Source organism: Phalacrocorax carbo, chromosome 10 (assembly GCF_963921805.1).
Source record: "Phalacrocorax carbo chromosome 10, bPhaCar2.1, whole genome shotgun sequence".
NCBI classification, from domain to species: domain Eukaryota; kingdom Metazoa; phylum Chordata; class Aves; order Suliformes; family Phalacrocoracidae; genus Phalacrocorax; species Phalacrocorax carbo.
The window spans coordinates 13,979,418-13,999,187 of record NC_087522.1 but is presented as its reverse complement, the minus strand read 5'-3'; the positions used below and the strand labels follow the sequence as shown (position 1 = coordinate 13,999,187).

Below are 19,770 nucleotides of genomic sequence, written 5' to 3'. Positions count from 1 at the left end.
TCCTTAAGTAATATGGCATATTTTTTTCATTTCCCCTTTGAATAAACAAATGAAAACTGCTGAGAACACATTTACTGTTGGAAAATTACACTTTGCTGTTGTTAAAAATGCTAAATTAAAGGAAGTTCTGCTTTCAAAGTGAACCAGATCATTTAATTGCAATGATAAACTGGCCCCTTAAAATACATACTTCTGAAACACTATGATGTCACCATCCATTAGTTCATCAAGAGCTTTATCAAGAGATACATCATAGTCTTGAATCCTTTCTGTTAAATTGGGTTTAACTTCCTGCAATAAAGAACAAAAGTTGTTTATCACAGAATAAACAAAGACAAAAATAAAGGTCATAATAGTAGAGAATTCATCAGATAAGGTAACTTGTATCTTCTTTCAAGTGCAACAAAGGGATCGATACGCATGTAAATTAAATGTAATCTTATCTAAGGCGCAGATACATCTAATTGCTAGTGATAAAGCTGGCTGCTCATTTTTACCTTTGGAGTCTCACTCAGGTTATCTTAATTTTCAAAATTATTTTAGCATTCAGCATTATCTTGTTAGCACTGAAAAGTTTCCAAAATTCAGAGATTTATCTTCTACTGATGCAGCTTCCAGGAAGCTTGGGGAACACAGATTATGCTCACTGATTTTAATAGTGTAGAAATTTTGTACAACAATTCACTTTTTTTTTTTTAATAACAAAGCCATATTAAAAAATGTGTATATTATAAAATATCTATATGCATATTGCATATATATACTTGTAGGTTGAGCTTTTGGGATAGAAGCACCTGTCTAAACAAACTGGCATCAAACTGCAACCCTGACCCGCACAGAGTGTAAGTGCCTGAGAGTTCTGCTTTTTAGCATGGAAGTGTGCGTGCTCCCCTGGAACCACCAGAGAGAGCAGCATGACTGCTAACAAAAACTGCCATTAAAAACCCAATTCTGTGTTCTTACTACAGCAAGGGTTTTGCCTTGGCAAGATCTGCATCTTCAGCACTCAATAAATACAGCAGTTATAAAGATTTACTATTTCTGTATTTGGGCAGAAACATGTTAGCAGACTAAGAGTTTTGTTTGCTGACTTCTAACTTAGAGAAGGAAGGAGAAGCTGCAACATTTTCTCAACTCCACTGTCTAAGGGGAGCACTGAAAATACAGTGGCCAATAAAGTTAGCAGCATTAGCTCCTCTAACACTACGACTCAGAGGATACGCACAGATTTAGCACAACAAAGCTGCTCATGTAGGACTTAACGTAGAGATTTTTTGTTTTTAAAGCCTCACACTTCTAGTTAATTTTAAATCTGTTTTGAAGTTAACTATCTGCTGATCCTCTCTTGCTGCACTCTAGACTTCACAGCTACAGGTTACAGAGTGCTTGTGATATATAATATTAAGACCAGCCTTTTTTTTAACCAATAAAGCTTCTTTTTCTCTAGTTATAGCACGTAAAAGACAAAAACGTTACAAAAAGTTTATCAGTCCAAACCTCATAGAGGATAAGGTTAGTTTCTTGTGGAAATCCTGCTCTCTCACACATAACTGGAAGCAAGTCACCTATTGGAAAAGAAAAGGAACGTGAAACACATTGCACTTTAAATGCTAGTCAGACCTCCTGCAAAAAGAAGAGGATGTATTTTTCTACCCTGTACGAATAGTTTTAAAACGCCTGAGACAGAGACTTCCAGGTTAAAGCTTCCCTCATTGACATTCAAGCCAGAGATACACTTTAGCGTTTCCTTCCACTTCATGTCATCAACACCAAAACCATGCACAAGGCCACCTGAGATCAAAGATATGAAATAACACTGTTTCTTGCCCAGAGAAAAATTTTAATTTCTTAAAAAAAGAGATACAGCTAAAATACAAAAAGGCACATACAAGTCAACAAAATGAGACATTCAAAATGACAAATTGAAATAATTTACACAGTGGGCATTTGCTTAATACTTTAAATGGACCTGTATGAAAACCAAGGCTCACGCTCAGTTCAGTCTGAGTGGCTGCTCTCAGGCTACAGAGTTATTTTAAAAGCTATTGCAGAAGTACATTCCACAAAAAAAAAAAAAGCCCTTGCAATAGAAGGGAAAAAAACCCCAAACTGGGGAGCATTTTCAAATCACAAAGCTTTACAGCAAGTCGATTTTGTTCAGCAACACCTAGTGAATACAGCAAGCCTGTAACAAAAGTATTAACTGACAGCCAGCGGTGTATTAAGGCAATGCTCTCAGCCTTGCAGAAAGTTTCACTGACATAACATGGGGAAGAAAACTCCCAGGTATTGGCAGAAATCAGAATTTCTTTCTGTGGCCTACCTTTGATTTCAGTGGTAAAACTAATATTAAAAGAAAAAAATACATGCAATCTATTGTCTTTTAAAAATTTCAATTATAACAATAAAACTGAATTTAGAACTCACGTATTTTACAGGATATAGGTGTGTAGATGTGTCCACAATAATTCAAACTCCGAGTCTTCGGATCATACATCTTCAGAAACAACATTACATCATCTACAAATTAAGAAATAAGATTCAATTTTAAGTAAGGTTTTACTGGGGGTGGCTGGAGGGAAATTACCTAGATATTATTCTTTAAAGAGTAACAATGATGTCTTTGGTTTATTAATTTCATTCATGCCCTTAAAATATTCTTTAATATTGAATTTTTATAAATGAACTTCGTATATATATAAATTTATTCAGTGATTCTAAAAACGTGCAAAACATCTTACACTTGAAGATAAGTGATGGGAAAACTTAATGAGAAAAACTAATTTCACCACTATAGTTTGATGGGTACACCAATTCCATAATAGAAAAAAGGAGTGAATAGTATTTTCTGAGATATACCCCCCCAATAAAAGTATTTTCTATTTACTCAAGTTTTAGCATGTATGCTTACGATCTTTATCAAACTTGGGTAATGTTGCTCCAGTAGCAGCCATCTCTGGATCTACTGTTTCCAAAAATATTGTCCATGGATTTTCATTGTCACTGAGCTCGATCATCTATGTAGAAAGATGTGGAAGAAGAAAAAAGTCTCTGGAGAATATAATATAACCTGATATCTGCATTTTCATCAGATACAAGAACTTTATGACATTCTATGAGTGGGAGAATACCTTTTTTTTTCAGTTGTGTTAATGAGAGGAAGTTTATGATGTTTATTAAGAGAAACAATGACAGATATAAAAACACCCAAAAAGTTTTAATGAAGCACAGATGATAGGTTTTGTTTAAAATTGACCTTTTTTAAAATGTATTTTAAAAATATACCTACAGCTATCTTTATTATAGCAAGAAAATTACTTCACTTTAGAAGTAACAGGACACTGAAACGAATCACTGTTTTTTGAGGTATTTAGACACAATATTTTACATTTGAAGTAATATATTTCATTAAATCCAGAGCTTCTGCCCAAATAATGGAGAACTCAAAAAGACATTTCTATTTGAAATCTAACATAAAAATCATGATCATGGTTTTTTTTTCATGGAATAAAAAAACCATGTGCCACACTCCTCCCTCCTGTCCAAATCAATCCACTAAATCTCAAGTCGTATCTGGTAAAGTTTGATACATAAGACAAGTTAAATAAAAACCCTGAAAAATCTGATGTCCCAAACTTACAGATTCTTAAAGAGAACTAAAAATCACGGGTGATGTACAGAACATCCTCTATCGATTAATATTTACCGTTTTATTGCCATCTGCTTCATTATCTAACATCGCAGGTCTTTTTGTTCCATTACTTCTGGCTTGCATTGGCCATAATCTGATTTGATCCTGGGGAAATCCCTAAAATAAATAAAAATTATGACAGGAAACAAAATAAAAAACAAAACCAAAACAAACCAACCAACCAAAAGACTAAGATGCTTTTATTAAACCCGAACAGACCTCCTATATTAAAAGGTCTAAATTATGCCTCCTGCCAATACCGGGAGAAGATAAAGACTATGAACCAACCATAACGTAATAAAATAAATACATACAGTTGTTCAGCTACAGAAAACTTACCATCGTTTGAGAAAGATTTTGAACGAATTCTGTAAGTGTGGAGTTTTTTAATACTTTGAAAACTGTGTATTTCACTTTTTCTTCATCATACATATCATTGCCTTGGTGACCACAGAACTGATCCTCTGCCACTATCTGAAAAATCACATTTAAAGGTTACTACTCATACTAACTCAGGTGCACAAACTTCTCATGATGCTTTACTATGCAACGTCACTGGTTCTTTGGATAGCACCACACTGCTAACACTATTCATGTTCTCATGAATAAAATTTGCAAGTATACATATTATAATGAAATTTTAAAATTGTGATCGATACTCAAATCAGTGTAAGTAATTAAAAACCACTAATTCTTACAAATCCTGAACAATTAAAAACCAGTTGCGCTTAGATCCCAATCTTGGAAACATGTGCTCTAACAATCTTGGCACTTAAAAAAAGGCTACATAATTATTTTACTGGTGTAATGCAAGGAGGCTGGCCTAAAATATTTCCTGTATCTCCCACAGCTCCCGTGCATTCTGTTAAGAAACGGTGCAACTCTGCCAGTCTCGCCACTGAAAACAGCTCTAGTGTAAATGCAGTATAAACCAAGTTGAACTTCACTGACATCTCTACTTATGAACACCAAAAAGAAGATGCAAGAAAACATGGAGGCAAATGGAAAACGGGTTCTGTTTTCTTCTGCCAGATGGGCTCTGGAAAGAGCCATGAACAGGGTTCCTTAAGGCAATTCATAACAATCTAGTCCATCTGGCTTTTCCAAAAAGATAATTGCAAATATAAGCACTCTCTCCTTCTGCTTCTACTTGATGAGCTCAGTTTGGCAGTAGTCCAGGCTTGCAGCCTATGGCAAGATACATTCTAATTTTAGAAAATAATTCCTGAAGGAGATAGAAATACGGTGGCAGAGCAGCCATTTAAAATAACCTGGTCCTCTTCCTTTCACCTGAACTTGCTATTTTTACTTGCAAGCACATAACTTCTAGAGAAAACAGAAATGTCTATAACAGAGTAATGATTTTTTCATTAGGATTCATTGCATGTGTAAATACATTTACAAGCACTAAAATCATTATTTCACTTCAAATGCTACGTCCAAACACAAATTAAAAAGAAAACTGAATTGGGTGGCTCAACATGGTGAATTTTAATGGAAAGGTAGTTGTTTCAAAAGCTGACCTGCACTTGCATATAGAGGTGAGCTTCCTGCCTCTCCTTCCTCTTCTGAGCTTCTATCCTTTTCTCTTCTTGAAGCCTTTCTACAAGTTGTTGAGGAATATCATGGTCTGTGACAGGCTGCAAAACTTCACCTACAAAGCAGATTTTGTGATATCATTTTAAGATTTACATCAAACAGGGTTTTCTTCATATACACTTGATTTCCCTCTGATTTGAAGTCAAACCCAGCTTTTTTCATCTCTTAATTAAAAACATGGTTTGATATCATCATGTTTTGGCAAAAGAAGTGTTTTCTATCCCGAGCCAAAATGCACTACTTCCATGAAATATGTTATCAGTCTTCTGAATTAAATATCACTTTCAGGATTAAAAAAATATTTACCACCACTGAATTTTTTTAGTATACATGTATCTACATATTTATAATTAATTGGATCTAGTTTCCATCACTGAACTTAGTTCACTAATTTTTCCACACTACAGAACAAGGCTAAAGCACTCTCCAGATACACACCCTTGCCTTACTGTGCTAAGAGAAGACACCAATAGATTAGCACATACTTTCCAAAAGCAAGAGAAGGCTGGTTGATCCCACAGAATCTATAAATTCTAACTGTAACTAACAAAGCCCCTTTGTACAGGAAGACTGTCAACAATTCAGCAGCAAAATATAGCTGTAAATCCCTGGATATATATCTAACTTGGAACATATGCAGCATATACATACTTAATTTTGATTCCCTGATGTAAACCAACATGTACGCATTCGTACAGTGCCGTACAGATAAGTCATCGTCATGACCTCCATAGTTGTGTTCAATCGCTTCTTCCTTTGTACATCTTGATACAACATCGTCATCAAATTTACACCACTAGAGAGAAAATTTTATATAAATATAATTTTACAGACAAAAACATGTTCTTGAATGATAAATTAATCCTATTTCTAGCATGTCTTTCAGCTCTCTGAAGTAAATAGAACTGCTCTTCAAGCAGCATGAGTTTTAAAAAAATTATTTCAGTATAATTTGCGCTCCCTGTTACTCATGCTCAGCATATGAAAAGCCACAAATACTAAACTCTTACTGAAATATTTGAACATTTTATACTATCAAAAGCCCAATAATTATTCAAAGAACTTTTTCTTAAGACAATTATTCAAATACCTAACATTTCTATATGAATTTCAAAAAATTCACCTTATTCATTGTAAAATAAAATGCAGATATGCATAAGTTATCTAGTAATTATTTGTACATTTAAAGTAATTAACAGTGAATTTAAAATTAAAACTATAAAGCCAATTAAGAACGAAAGACAAATAGCAAAATTCACAGCAAAATCTGACTTCTACTTTTACTGTGAACAGTCATGCACACACAAAACCAGTCAACTCAAGGGAAGATGCACCTGACCTATAAACGTCCCATCCAATCAAGTTACCTAAACCTGTAACAGTGGGACATGCAAAGGCATTGAACCTTTCATGAGTCATTAAAACATTTGAAACACTCATATTTGCTTCAGCATGAAGTCAGCCTAAAAAATTGCTGAATAAAATTTGATGGCAGTAGAACTTCAACACGTACACACACACTTTCCTGAAGGGATTCCCTTAGTTAAAAGTCTTTTGCCAAAAGCCAATAGCAAAGATAAAGCTGCTCCTCTTAGGAACGCAAGTGATTCTTTAACGCCTTCAAATGCAGGGTCCTCCCTAAAGAGCAAAAACTAGACACGAGGGCTGCTGTTTTTTCGTTTTGTAAATGCAAAGTAAGTTTCCCAAATATGTTCGGAATAGGCATCAACTGAAAAAGTATCAAGCTAAGAACTACATGGAGAAGTCAAATCCCTCTGTGAGGAAGGGAGTGTGCCAGCACGCTCTTCTGTTCGGGAACAAAAATTCTGAAGATTTGCTCATTATGAAAATCTGCAAGTACATATTTGCAAAACACAAATACGTTTTGGTGCTTTTCAATACTCACTTTGCCATCCCCCTTTGGATTTAAGTAAACAACGTAATGTCCGCCATGGTTATCTCCACTGTGTACTAGAACTGCATGAAGAATGTAATTGGCAGGATCTTTAGGATCTGTTTTTTGCAAAAATTCATCTAGTGGCAACTGTTCAGGAAACTCAAACCTAATTTTGAAAAGAGTTAAGACAGTTGTATTTGTAGTAAGACAGACACATGCTATTATGCAGGACATCAGTACTTACTCCTAAAGTGAGCCACAAAAATTGAACAAGTTATTGCTACAATGCCAGGATATATTGCATACAGTGGCAGACTTTATACTGTTTTAATATGCAATAAAAATAATCTTCATAAGCACCTGAGAAAAAAACATGCCCTCAGTAACAGGGGAAAGAGCACTCTACTGAAATAGTGCTGCTTTGGATTCACTGTGTCAAGGGAAAAGCTTCAAAACCTGTTATTTGCTAGCGCGCACATACAGCTTTTCTAGCACAGGTACCACTCAACTGGAACATTATTTTGAAAGGTTTTTCAGCTGCTGCAGTCTCATCTTCTCCGTGAGACTGAAGTCACTGCAATACAGATTTAGTTTACAACCAACAATGTATCTCCTTGAGAAATTATCAGCCTCTAGAGTGAGTAGGCATGGAAATAGAGGGAAAGCATAGGACTACTTATTCATCCTACTCACTCTTGTGGCAGCCTATGGGAACATACCAACTTTCCACACACGGCACAATAAACATTCCACAAAGCATTAAGAGACACATTCACTTGTTTCATACCCAAATCAGATACAAATGACTATTTAGGTATTCAATTTGTCATTCGGACCCTTAATATTCAACCAGTGCACCTTTTGGGGACTTCTAACATGTGCCAGTGCAGGCACCTGCCTTTGGAGTTGATTCAAAAATAGGATTTTGGCAAATTATTTTTTATTAAATACATTAACAGGTCCACATTCAACAATGAAAAAAAGAACCTTACCTATCATTTATCTTGATGTTTTGGTCAGTCTGAGGATCATACATAAATCTCATGAGCTGTAGGTGTAATACTGGCGGCAATGTTAGGAACTTCACACCTTTCTCTGCCTCCTAGATGTTTTAAAGGAAAGACACAGTTGAAATGGCAAGATTTTTAGCAACTCAGAATACTTGTTTCCTGCAGACACTCTTGCTATGGACTTTTATTTTATAGGCTTGACAACACAATGTGCACAAAAGAATGTTCAGAATAGGGGTGGGAAACAACTGTCTTACTGCTGCACCATGAGCTACTCCACTAACACATAAAAGAACTCAGTTCATTTAAGTTTAAGCCATTCGTACAAACACATGTGAATACCTCACTGCATTAAGAGTAAGTTACCTGCATAAATAAAATTAAAAGAGACTATGGAGGAGAAAACTCATTTTTGATCAATTAAGAATTTAATGCTTACTATATTCTGCCAACAAATATTTGGCTACCATAGCTTTGTTATTTTACCAAGGACAGAGAAATAAAATTTAAAACCAATTTAAAAAAAAAATAAAATACCTGTAAGCCATGTTCTCCTGCATCGTACTTGTTATCACCATCCAGCTGTTCCACTGCAACATAGTCAATGAAGGACTCAAAAACTAAATTTAAAAAAAACAAAAAAAAAAAAGGTTGGGGAATTGTAGGGAAAGAGGAAACAAAATCAAGTTTACTCTAGCCTGGGGGCTTAACAGCATATTAATCAAATAACATATTAAGACATGAGAGCTTGTGTTTGAATAGTTCTGTACTTAAAGTTTAATATTGCTTAAGAATGTCAAGAAATGCACCAAGTTGTAGGGACATACATAAGAATACCAAAAGATTTTAAAATCACAGTTACAACTGTCTGCCAAACCTCCTATTCTCACTCTGAAAGTGTTAAGTATCACGCTGGATTATTCTATTTGTTGGACTCTTACATGTCCTTTTTTTGTGTCTTGTATGCCAAGGACTTGGTAAAGTGATGATAGGGGACCATTGTTATGCTGCTCCAATTAGTTCATTTTTATTTGCTTATTACTATGGTTATGTCTAAATAAGAGTCTATTTCCTCCGAGTTCATCTTCATTTATAAATTATAACCTACTGTGACAACACTACTGTTATCACCATGGCACAGTATGGACTTCTATGACACCAGGAAAACTCCTAAAATTCATAGTTTTATGGTATCAGCGAGATAATTAGCAGTGAAGGAGCAAGGAAGGGAAATGGGAGAAGGGAAAAAAGGTAATGTAAGCAAAAGCATTTTCTGCAGAAATTTTTTTCAATGAGGCGTCAGACTCTTTCTTCTGAAATTAAAGCAAGGATATTTCAAAGTGCTGTGCACCAACAAACCCATTTGAAATCAACAGGCATTAAAGATGTCCAACATGTTGAAATATTTGATTGGTGCATATTGCAGTGTATCACTTACTATTTTTCTTTCCCTTTATACTTAGCTGGATGTCATAATAATCTTCTATTCGTTCAGATCGATAGTCTACGTGTTTGCATTGGATATATGACTGTAAACAAAAACCAGAACAACACACAATTTCAATGTATACAAATAACAGTTAATTTAAATTAAAAATTAAAAATAAAAATATTAAACACATACCACCATCTTCCCTCTGAACAATTTAGGAATAGTGCCTTCTACACATGTGCCTTTCATTTTATTTTCCACGTTATCAAGCAGCTGAAAGAAAAAATTGTTTTTTACATAGGATAAACTTGCAGTTTTTTAATTTATTCCTCACAGACAGGTGACTACTACACTGATTAAACTCTAGAGTCACTTACATAAAAACAAATGTTAGCCTATTCATACAGGCATCTCCCTTCTAGTGTATGAAATCCTCCTCTTCTGCTTAAAACCCGCACTGAGGGCTACCCCAGCTATATTCCTCTGAGTCTGGAAAACCTCACAAATTTAATGACGCATTTGTATCTTCAAAACTGCATTTCCCTCCATAGCTATACAAGGACCACTAGCATACTTTCCGTTTATTTTCAACCTTCCTTATCCTTTACAAATCCCTCACCCACAAAAGGCCACAATCATACTCTTTAAAAAGAGAAATAAACCAAGGCAAAAACTCTATGTCTTAGAAACCTAATTTAAATTAATCACTGCCACTATTACTAGAAGTGTTACTAAATTATATTAATATACACAATATCAAGAGACAATATTATGCATCACAGATCAGTAAGAAATAGAGAAAACATACCACTCGACATAACTCCTGGACATCATGTTGCATGAAGCTGTCTAAAGTTTCCCACCTTTGTAAGGCAAATTAATATAAAATTACTATATTATGAAGAAAACTTACAGCTTAAAAGACATTTTTGTGATTTTGCAGATCAAGAATTTAATACATAACAAGATGTACATAGAGTCTGAGATTTAGTACTGGCTGATGCATAGGTTTGGTTCTGGTTTTTTTTTTTAGTTCTGTAGCATTTATTTGGCAGTAAGAATGGGCAGTGAAATTGTGGGACATTTTGGCAGCCGTTCTGCGCCCACCTGCCTTCTCTATGAATCTGGGGATGGGGACCAGGAAGGCAGCTGGAGCCAGCTGAAGAGGCCAGGGCCAGGCTGCTGCTAGCAAAAGAATTCTTCCAGTCTACAACCTAGACTCAGTTCACAAAACAAAACAAAAACACCACCTCTTAAGAAAAGGCCTAGGAGCAATTCAATGCTGTCAGAATAGTTTCCACAGCATGCTTCTAGCTGCTGCTCCTATGAGGGCCCTTCAGGTGCAGTCAAGTAGCATTGAGGGATTATTTCAGCACATGAAAGGAAGTAAATGGATTTATAGGAAATACTGGCTCCTTTGTGCTCATCTAAACAGTTAATCCTGGATGCACAGTAACTCCAAGAATGCAAGTAGACATCCAGCTTCCTGAACTATCCACATGCAAACACGTTCACGTGGAAGGAGGGGTGTGAGCAGTCTCTAAACACCTCATAGCCAAGGTGGCACGCTTCAACAAGGGTATTCAGCACTACTGCCTTAAATAAAAAAGAAGCATTACGTGGTTTTAGTTTCAGCATTAAATACTTTCTCCTATGAACTCTTTACTTAAACTCAAGAACGCTTTTTAAATTTTAAGTCTCTGGCAACTCTTTCTGCAAGTCATCACTCCCAAGCGTATGAAATAATCTGTGTTTACTGTGGGCTTTAGCTTCAGCATGAGGTTCAACCCCAGCCCTTGAAGCAACAAGCACAGTGGCGATCAGGAGCAATACTAACTTCATCTTCCCTTCCCACTCTCTTCTCAGTGACTCACCACCACTGTCACATGGCAGCATGCTACTCCCAAAAGTGTGCCAAAACAACTGTGTGGGGGTCCACACTTAAACAAGCTGAATTAAGTGACCTATCAGATAATTAAAAATAGAAAATAACCTCCTGAATCCCTAAGCTTTGAACACTAGCCAGCTTAAAGGACAAAATCAAAGAAAAAGATTACATACTAATGTTAGAATTAAAAAAAGGGCTCCTTCAGACAACAGCACCACTTTCTACTGAAAGAAGCCAAATTTAGAAGCGCACAATATGCAGTAAAAAGTTATGCTCTACGCAACATACAGGTACGTCTCACAAGGTCGGAAACTCCAGTCTGACATATGGGGGGTGGGAGGGTGGAAACAGACCAGATCTTCAAACATATTCAAAAATTCTGTCCCAAGAATGAAGGCAGGCATGAACACATTTTTAATTTTGTATGTGAGAGCAAGGTTTTAAGTATCTGCAACACCCTCAGGAAAGATTTCTTCATACTACTAAAGATGACACACATAGGAACTTAACTCAAGATGAAATATTTACAATATCAGCAAGTCTTGCCAGTGTAACAGGACAGCAGCAGGGCTGATAAACTAAATAGTAGTGTGCTAGTAGGAAGAGGATACAACCCAATAAACATACAACACTGAGGTTACTGATCTCATTTTAAAGTTCCCCCAAAAGGTGGAAGGGAAAGATTACAAAGATGCAAGGTTACAAAGAGTCTTATCAGGACCGAGCACTACTACAAGCTTTAGCAGAAGAGGCGGGATCAGAAACCTCGCAAACGTGACAGACACTAGGACAGCTATGTGAAAAAGATGGTACAAACTTCCTAGCCTGATTTTAAATAAAAGAATGCTTGTCAATATTACTGCAAAAGACTAGTCTACAAATACAGCTTGACAAAGTAACACAAAATACAATCTTTCAGAACAATTTTTGATAAAATCCTACTCCGTGCTTACATGACATGCAAAGAGGAGTCTTCTAAAGGTTATACTCATCCTAATCTGTCCTAACTTGTACCCAAGTGAAACACCAAGCTAGTAAAAAAAACCAAAAACCAATAACACAACCGCCAACAACAACCAAACAAAAAACCCCAAGCAACCCCCTCAATGCAGCTATATTGTATAATTCTACATCTAGATACCCCAAATTTAAAATTACACTCTGTAACACCATCTCACAAGAAGTACTGCCAGACTGGAAAAAATACAAGGCCGTGAATTGGATACTGGGCAAAAATGAAAATAAAAAACAAGCCTTTTTGTAGATGTTTTATGGAGGAAAAGAGGGTGCTAGAATGAGGAAAATGCAAAGAATTTGTGTGTGTGCGCGCTCCACCACTTTTTCTTCGTGTAACAGATACTCCTCTTAAGCTTTAAATCACAAAACAGAATACAGCATTAAATGCTTCTAAATTGTGCACAGGCAAAAATACATACATCTGTGATACGTCATAAGAAAATGTTACAACAGTCATCAATGCAGAACTAACAATATGGAAATGCAAACTGTTGCTCTTTCTCTAATTTAAAACAGACACATATTTTAAGAAAATTAACAATACATGAACATGTTTCAACAACGTATTTTGTCCTGAACTTTACATAAGTAACATCACACAATTTTCAGGTAACAGACAAATTATAGCCCTGCTACCAGCAGTTTTGTTTGACTGTGTACCACTCCCCTCCGCCAAAAAGTCTGACTTTTGCTTCAGCTGTCTTTAGTACTGAGTATAAATAAAAAACTATCGACGTAAACTAAGAGAAGCTAGGAATTAACATAATGCTATATTAAGACTTCTCAGCATCTCTCTAAAAATAGCCTGATTTAAATAAAACCTTTTTACAGAAAAGCTTTATGAAGTCTCTAATAAACCAATAAATTTCTGAAACTTACCCAAAAGATTTTGTTAACTTTTTAGTTCCGACTGGTTTGTCACTATGTTGCAGCTCATAAAACACTCTTTGCAATGCTAAAGGAACACTTTTGGATGAATCATCTCCTTCTGTGGGCATCATGTACACAGCCTGAAAAAGCATTTAGTTCCAATTAGTATCTAAGGAAAAGTTTATTGCTCATTGTTTAATGCATTCTTCCCTCTTCATTGATTTCCTTCATAGAACTCCATTTAATCATCACTCCAAGAGAGTCTCAAAAAAATCTCAGTACCGTAGTGTAAATACGTTTATTGTCTGGAGTCGCTCTTCTTAGAGCACAGTGGTTAAAAATATGTGAACAACAGACTCCGTTCACGGTTGGGTTTTTTTCTTTAAAAATCTAAATAGTTCCCTTATTCCACCCTAGAAAAGTAAATGAACTAAAGCATTCAACACCTTCAAACAACTTATCATGCCGTATCAACTTATCATGTCTTCACAGTTATGACAGTAGGACCAGATACACTGATCAATACCATAGACTTTTGAATGTAACCTCAGTTTTGTGCTGTAGCTTGGCTATCTGCGAATATTGTCACCTATGGGGCGGGGGGGGAACCAACAACCAAAAAAACTCCCAAAAAACCGCAACCACATGAAACCATAAAGGGCAACAAGTATACAAAACTACGAATTGTCCACATGGAGATGGATGTCAGAGGAAGCTTTGAGATTCCCTGATACATTTGTTCCCACTTAATATCATCGCTGTCCAGCAAATAAACAGCTTAACAATTCAATTCACTGATTATACTGATCTGGGAAGGATTGAGAACAGATAAATTACACAAACAGACCAAACAGGGATTAGGAGAGTTCCATAGGCACTGAAATGAGATTTACTTTTTAAAAGGGTACACTAATATATCTAGGGAAAAGTAACAGCAAAGAAAAAGTATTTACAGGGAGATGCTCATTTAGAAAGCATGAATGAAAAAAGAAAACATAGACAACTCTGGAAGGAGATCAGGTAATAACACATGAAAAAATAAATACTCCAATATTAAGTAGCATACCGGAAAATAACCTGGTAAGAAATAGAAAAATTGCCAGCTGAACTTTTGCCTGTGAAACAACAAGGAATGATATGTTTCTGCAAGTGAAGCACTGAACCACATGTCAATAGTTCCCACTCAGTTTCTGCATCAGCCTAGAGTTCAGAGATGTCTGGCACCTCTGACTTATCTACTTCAGTTCCCTGTATATGGGGCAAGGTTGGTCCTTCTGCATAGCTGAACTGTTGGGGAAACACATTCGTTGTTGTATGATGCTCAATACAGAGGTGGTGGGAACCAGATGAGGTGGAGGTTAAATACAGATACAGTTGATACAAAAACAACAGAAGGGAATATCAAAAAAGAAAGGAACAAAGAAAAATGGTGGAAAAAGTTCTTCAGAATTTGGCAGGACAAATTTCCTATTCTAATTCTGAATACCCATAAAATGATTTTTGAGAAGTACAGAAACATAAACACTTAGAAAAATAATAAGAGAAACTATCAGCAAAATAGCTATAGTAAGATGAAATAAAAAGAAACAGTTTTACTGAAATATCGAACAGTTTCACAAAGAAAGAGAATCCTTTATATTCAGACAGAAAACCACTGGTTAATTATGCAACTGTAAAGCATTATGATAGTTCACATGACTTTATCCTTTAATTTCCAGAATTTAACAGTAAACAGAGATGATAAAAAGCAGAATCACGACTGAACACTAGTAGCCTCCAAATTTTATGTTTCTAGGTAGTTGTGAGCTACATCATTAATAGCACTATTTTTGCAGATAAAAGGGAAAACATGAACAGAAATCAGCTGAGGTTTATCATCAACTTTTTGTTGAAGGACAGCCAGCAGAACCCTTACTATATTTATATAATTTTAAGAACAGTCTAGCCCCACCCTAATGGCAACAAAAAAATTTTCTTTGCTCTGCTTTATTTTTAAAATTTGCTTAAACCACTTTCTCTAATTTCATAAAGTGAAGAAAATAGCATCTTCAATTTCATCATCAGCAACAAGTTTCAACTGTTGAAACTCAATAGTCCTTCATGCCATTATTTTTGGCAATACATTAGGCTAAATATGTGGAAAAATTAAGAGAACAAAACCCAGAATTTTCTCACGCAGCTTCTTCAGCAACTTTTTTAATGAGCTAAGCATTGCTTTCAGAGTTTAGAGCTTATAGTGATGTAGTCTGGAAGAAAATGTTGTAGGTTCTCAACTCCGGTCCTGCTCATAGAGGCACCAAGTTCAAAGTTGAGTCCAGTTGCTCAGGGTCACAACCTGTTGAGTTCTGAGCACCTCCAGGATGGAGATCCCACAAGCTCTCCACACATAGTATTATAAAGGTGGACCACCCTGACTGTGAAAATTTCTTTCCTAAGATCAGCACACAAAATTTCAAAACAATTCTAATAAGCTAATAAAGAAAATTATTTTCAGTTACTTCTCTATTTTTATTATTCACATGCAGAGTTACAGTTAACCGTGCTGATCTGGGCAAACTCCAATTCAAATATTAATAATCTAGAATTATACCTTTGATTTTACAAGCAAAAGGTTTTGTTTGCTTTAAAATATGAACATCAAAATGAGTCAGCATCTTGCAGAGTCAACTTAACCTCTCCTTGCCCCTGGTTTATGAACCCTTTTATGAGCTGGTCTTCACTGGCTAAGGGTAGAAACAGGAAATATTTGAATGACCAAGCCTTCCAAATCTTTATAATCAGCCCTTATTCATTGTTTTTAACACCTTGTAAATTTTTTTTAAAAAAACCAAAAATATAGTAAGTTACTCGCTATGTTTACACAGATAGAAGTAAGATATGAAAGATTAAGTAATGAAGAAATTCAACTATAGTCAGTGCTGATACATTTTCATAAAACTTTTTGTATAGATTTATAAATAATAAATTTCCAAATGCTAAATAGTCTTTATAAGAAACCAAGATGACACTACAGCAGGCTAGAAGTCAACCTAGTAGTTTTCACTACAGCCACCTCCCTCCATTGAAGAGGTATAAATGGGAGTTCAGAATATCTTGATAACTGATCAAAATGCAATCCTTTCCATTTAGTTCCTATTTCATTTCCTCATACACCATCTGGACAGTTAATTCCTTTCCTACATCTCCCAAGTAACATTAAAATAATAATTTACCTTTTGTTTATATTGACTACATTCCAGCTGCCATTGAATAAAAACGCAGTTTTATTTCTTTGGAAATTCTAAATGTGTTACACAAACTAAACATTTCACACATAGCCTTTCTCCTTCTGTTTGTGTATGTAAGTATGACTGAAGCCCATTTCTCAAAGCTTAAGTGTTTCTCCAAGCTAAAACAAACACTTTTCAAATATAATCCTCTACAAAGCTTTATTTTTATGCCTTACACTCCCAAACTCTGAAAACTTGGCCTCAAGTTGAAGGAGTGAGGCATTTTGATCCATTTGAAAAAAGCAGAATCTCTAATTTAACACCTGAGAAGTTCCCTCAGGAAATGAGCACAAAAAAATGACAGAGACAGGTATAGGCAACAGCTATAAGCAACAGACACAAGTGATATGAGAAAAATTTTAGATATTTACATGGTAAAAGAATGCTACAGATAAGCCTGAACACACTGCTTAAAGTCAAGGCAATTACTTGAAGCAGGGAAGGAAATACTGTGTATGAAATTCCAAGGTAAGGTAAGATGTATTAGATAAATCAAGGAGAACCAGATCAGGGAGAAATGTACTGGACCAGTATTTATGACTTTAGCATAGTTATATAAGCATTCTGCAGCGTTCTCATGAATTGTAGGGAATTTTTTAAGGGAAGCAGCAAAGGAGTTTTAAAATGGACTGGCTGCAGCCCTGAGTACTGACTGGCTGCAAGCACTGATGGCAGACACAGAAAGACTCATGTAAAATGGTCCAGGATCAAACCTGGACCTATTTAGGAAGTTACCACCATCCCTTGCGTGGGTGGACTATACTTAAGCATGCATTTATCACAAACAGACAATAAGATACGCTCTGAAGGGCAAGTTCCTTTGCTTTTATTCCCTACCACTGAAACCACCTGCTTGCTAATAAAGGGAGATCTCATTTCAAATACCCAAGAACCTCCCATCTGTTGTCTGCAAACAGAGCAAAGAAGAAAGGATCTCTCCATCAATCCTCACCCACGCTTCACCAGAGTCTGACTTTCCATAGGTAAGTGCTTGCATTTTACTATTCTTCATTGCTTCCCCAGCTCTACTCTTGACAGCAACTTCTCTGTTAACAAAGCTCTAAATAACAGCAATAGGAATCACTATTTCTTCTAAGTAAGGAGGATTAACAGCAATAATGGAAATGGTGATAAGCAAACTGAGAATACTAGACATTGTATTTTACTCAGTTTTAAGAGGAAAAAGTTTGCTTAAAGTGAAAACAAAGTGTTGCAGAAATTAATTTTTTCAGACGAGACTGATTCTTCCTTATCTGTAATAATAGCAAGTTAGTATTAAAACTGTCTAAAAAACTACTGCTGTAGTTTGTTCTCTTTGCATGGGCTCTGAAAGCCTGAAGAATGAGCAGAGAATTGGGCATTTCAGCCAATGTCCGGTAACATTTCCATAAAGGAAGCTGCAGTTAGCAGCTAGTAAATCAAACTTTCTCATACGGTCACCACCCAGATATTAACACTCCCTAAAAGCTGGTATTTATCTGGGGATTGGGAGCGAAATGCAGGGAAATGCCTGAAAAGATTAGCTTAGTTGAAACAAATCTGTATCACCAGAAGAACTTCTTCACAGAACACTTCATGGTACATATTGATTTACTGACTACAACTCAGTCTTGAAAGGAACTACTCAGTTGGATTACATGTAGCTATTATGAAAAACACATTTGTTTTTCAGGAGCAACATGAATTTGTCCACAAAAAATAAAATGCACAAACATTATGAGTGCTGAGTAAAAAGAACAGGCATTATAATGAATGACAAACGAGTAAATCATACCTTAGCAAAAAAGGAAAAGGTGTATCATGTAAAACAAGGCAAGTATTTATTTCTTGTACATGGCATTGCTAAGATCTCAGTTACAGTCTACTGGAGTTTGACATGCTATTTTTTCCAGTGCTTCAGAGTAAGCAGCACATTGCAAAAGATGAAAAAGAAATCCCAACTGGGGCATTTACAGGCCACAGTGATATAATGATGGTAAGATGGTGCAAAATCTAAGACAGTGAAAAGAAGGTACATTGAAATGGGAAATTTTGGAGAAAAGAAAGCTTAATGGAAATGTAAGAACTAGTACACACAAGAGAAAGCGGAAGTCAGAACAGTTCTTCACTAAGGGATACACAATAAGCACAGGAACGTGCAGAAGGATGAGTGAGGATCAACAGGACACTCCAACAAACTAAATGGTGCCAAGTTACATTTTTGCCCAAGCATATCTCCTCTTCCAGATAGCCACCTCCAACATCAAGTCAGCACTTATGTTTTCATCCCGTTTTAAACAATACATTATCTAGCATACTTCATCCTGGATTTGGATCAGAAATTTATTAAGCTGATATTTAAAGCAGTTCTTCCTTCCAGCAAACAAATCACATCTACAGTAAATAAAAAACATATGAATAAAGCGAATATAAAATTGTTTAAACTACTGAAATTATAACGCTTCCCATCACTCCAAAGATGCTAATCATAATAACAGAAAATTAAACTGCATAATATAAATTAAAAGACAAAACAAACGAACTACAAAGGTCATATGTTTCTCTTTTCACACTGTTTCTGAGCTAAGAAGTCATAATAAACTTCTGTATTTTAACTATTTCAAGAAAGGGAAATGACTTTCATCTCTCATCTGCGAGGATGTAGTCATCCTTTGTTTGTTTTGTGGTGCTTTTTTTTAAATTCCAACAATTCATAACAACAATAACACATAAGACAGTCTAAGATATACCCCTTAAGCTCAGATCTTTACCAGGTACTCTGTGTGCTTTCACAAAAAACCAAGAGCCTATGTTCGAACTATAAAAGGAAGCTTCCTGTGCTCAGCCTCAAGATGTGCATCACCATATAAGTCTTAACTTCTTTAAGAGGACAAAGGAAGCAAAAGGAACTGACAGCTCTGTTTTGAAGCACTTATAACGCATTGGATATTTCACTTAGCAATCTCCTTTTCTTTCACGTATTAATTACCTTTCGTAGTTGATTTGTGAAAAATAAAGTCTGTAACAAGCTGTTCATGTAACAAGTTGCTCCCTGGTTCTTTAAGCCAACATATCCTGTGTGCTTTTTTGAATCCCACCTAGAAAATAGTAGTTAAAA

The 19,770-nt window shown here is 35.7% G+C and overlaps 1 protein-coding gene across 1 annotated transcript in view; it reads right to left on the bottom strand.

Moving 5' to 3' along the window:
* Positions 1-19,770, bottom strand: part of USP7 (ubiquitin specific peptidase 7) — a 73,146-nt gene that overhangs the window by 12,322 nt on the left and 41,054 nt on the right. The window contains exons 6-21 of the mRNA XM_064461945.1: positions 19,642-19,750; positions 13,414-13,544; positions 10,438-10,492; positions 9,822-9,902; positions 9,636-9,726; positions 8,735-8,817; positions 8,180-8,289; positions 7,197-7,353; positions 5,942-6,086; positions 5,215-5,345; positions 4,031-4,165; positions 3,707-3,808; positions 2,912-3,017; positions 2,428-2,520; positions 1,498-1,565; positions 191-291 (exon numbers count right to left, since the gene is read on the bottom strand). Of these exons, the coding sequence (XP_064318015.1) occupies positions 191-291; positions 1,498-1,565; positions 2,428-2,520; positions 2,912-3,017; positions 3,707-3,808; positions 4,031-4,165; positions 5,215-5,345; positions 5,942-6,086; positions 7,197-7,353; positions 8,180-8,289; positions 8,735-8,817; positions 9,636-9,726; positions 9,822-9,902; positions 10,438-10,492; positions 13,414-13,544; positions 19,642-19,750 (1,698 nt within the window). The remainder of the gene's footprint in view (positions 1-190; positions 292-1,497; positions 1,566-2,427; positions 2,521-2,911; positions 3,018-3,706; positions 3,809-4,030; positions 4,166-5,214; positions 5,346-5,941; positions 6,087-7,196; positions 7,354-8,179; positions 8,290-8,734; positions 8,818-9,635; positions 9,727-9,821; positions 9,903-10,437; positions 10,493-13,413; positions 13,545-19,641; positions 19,751-19,770) is intronic.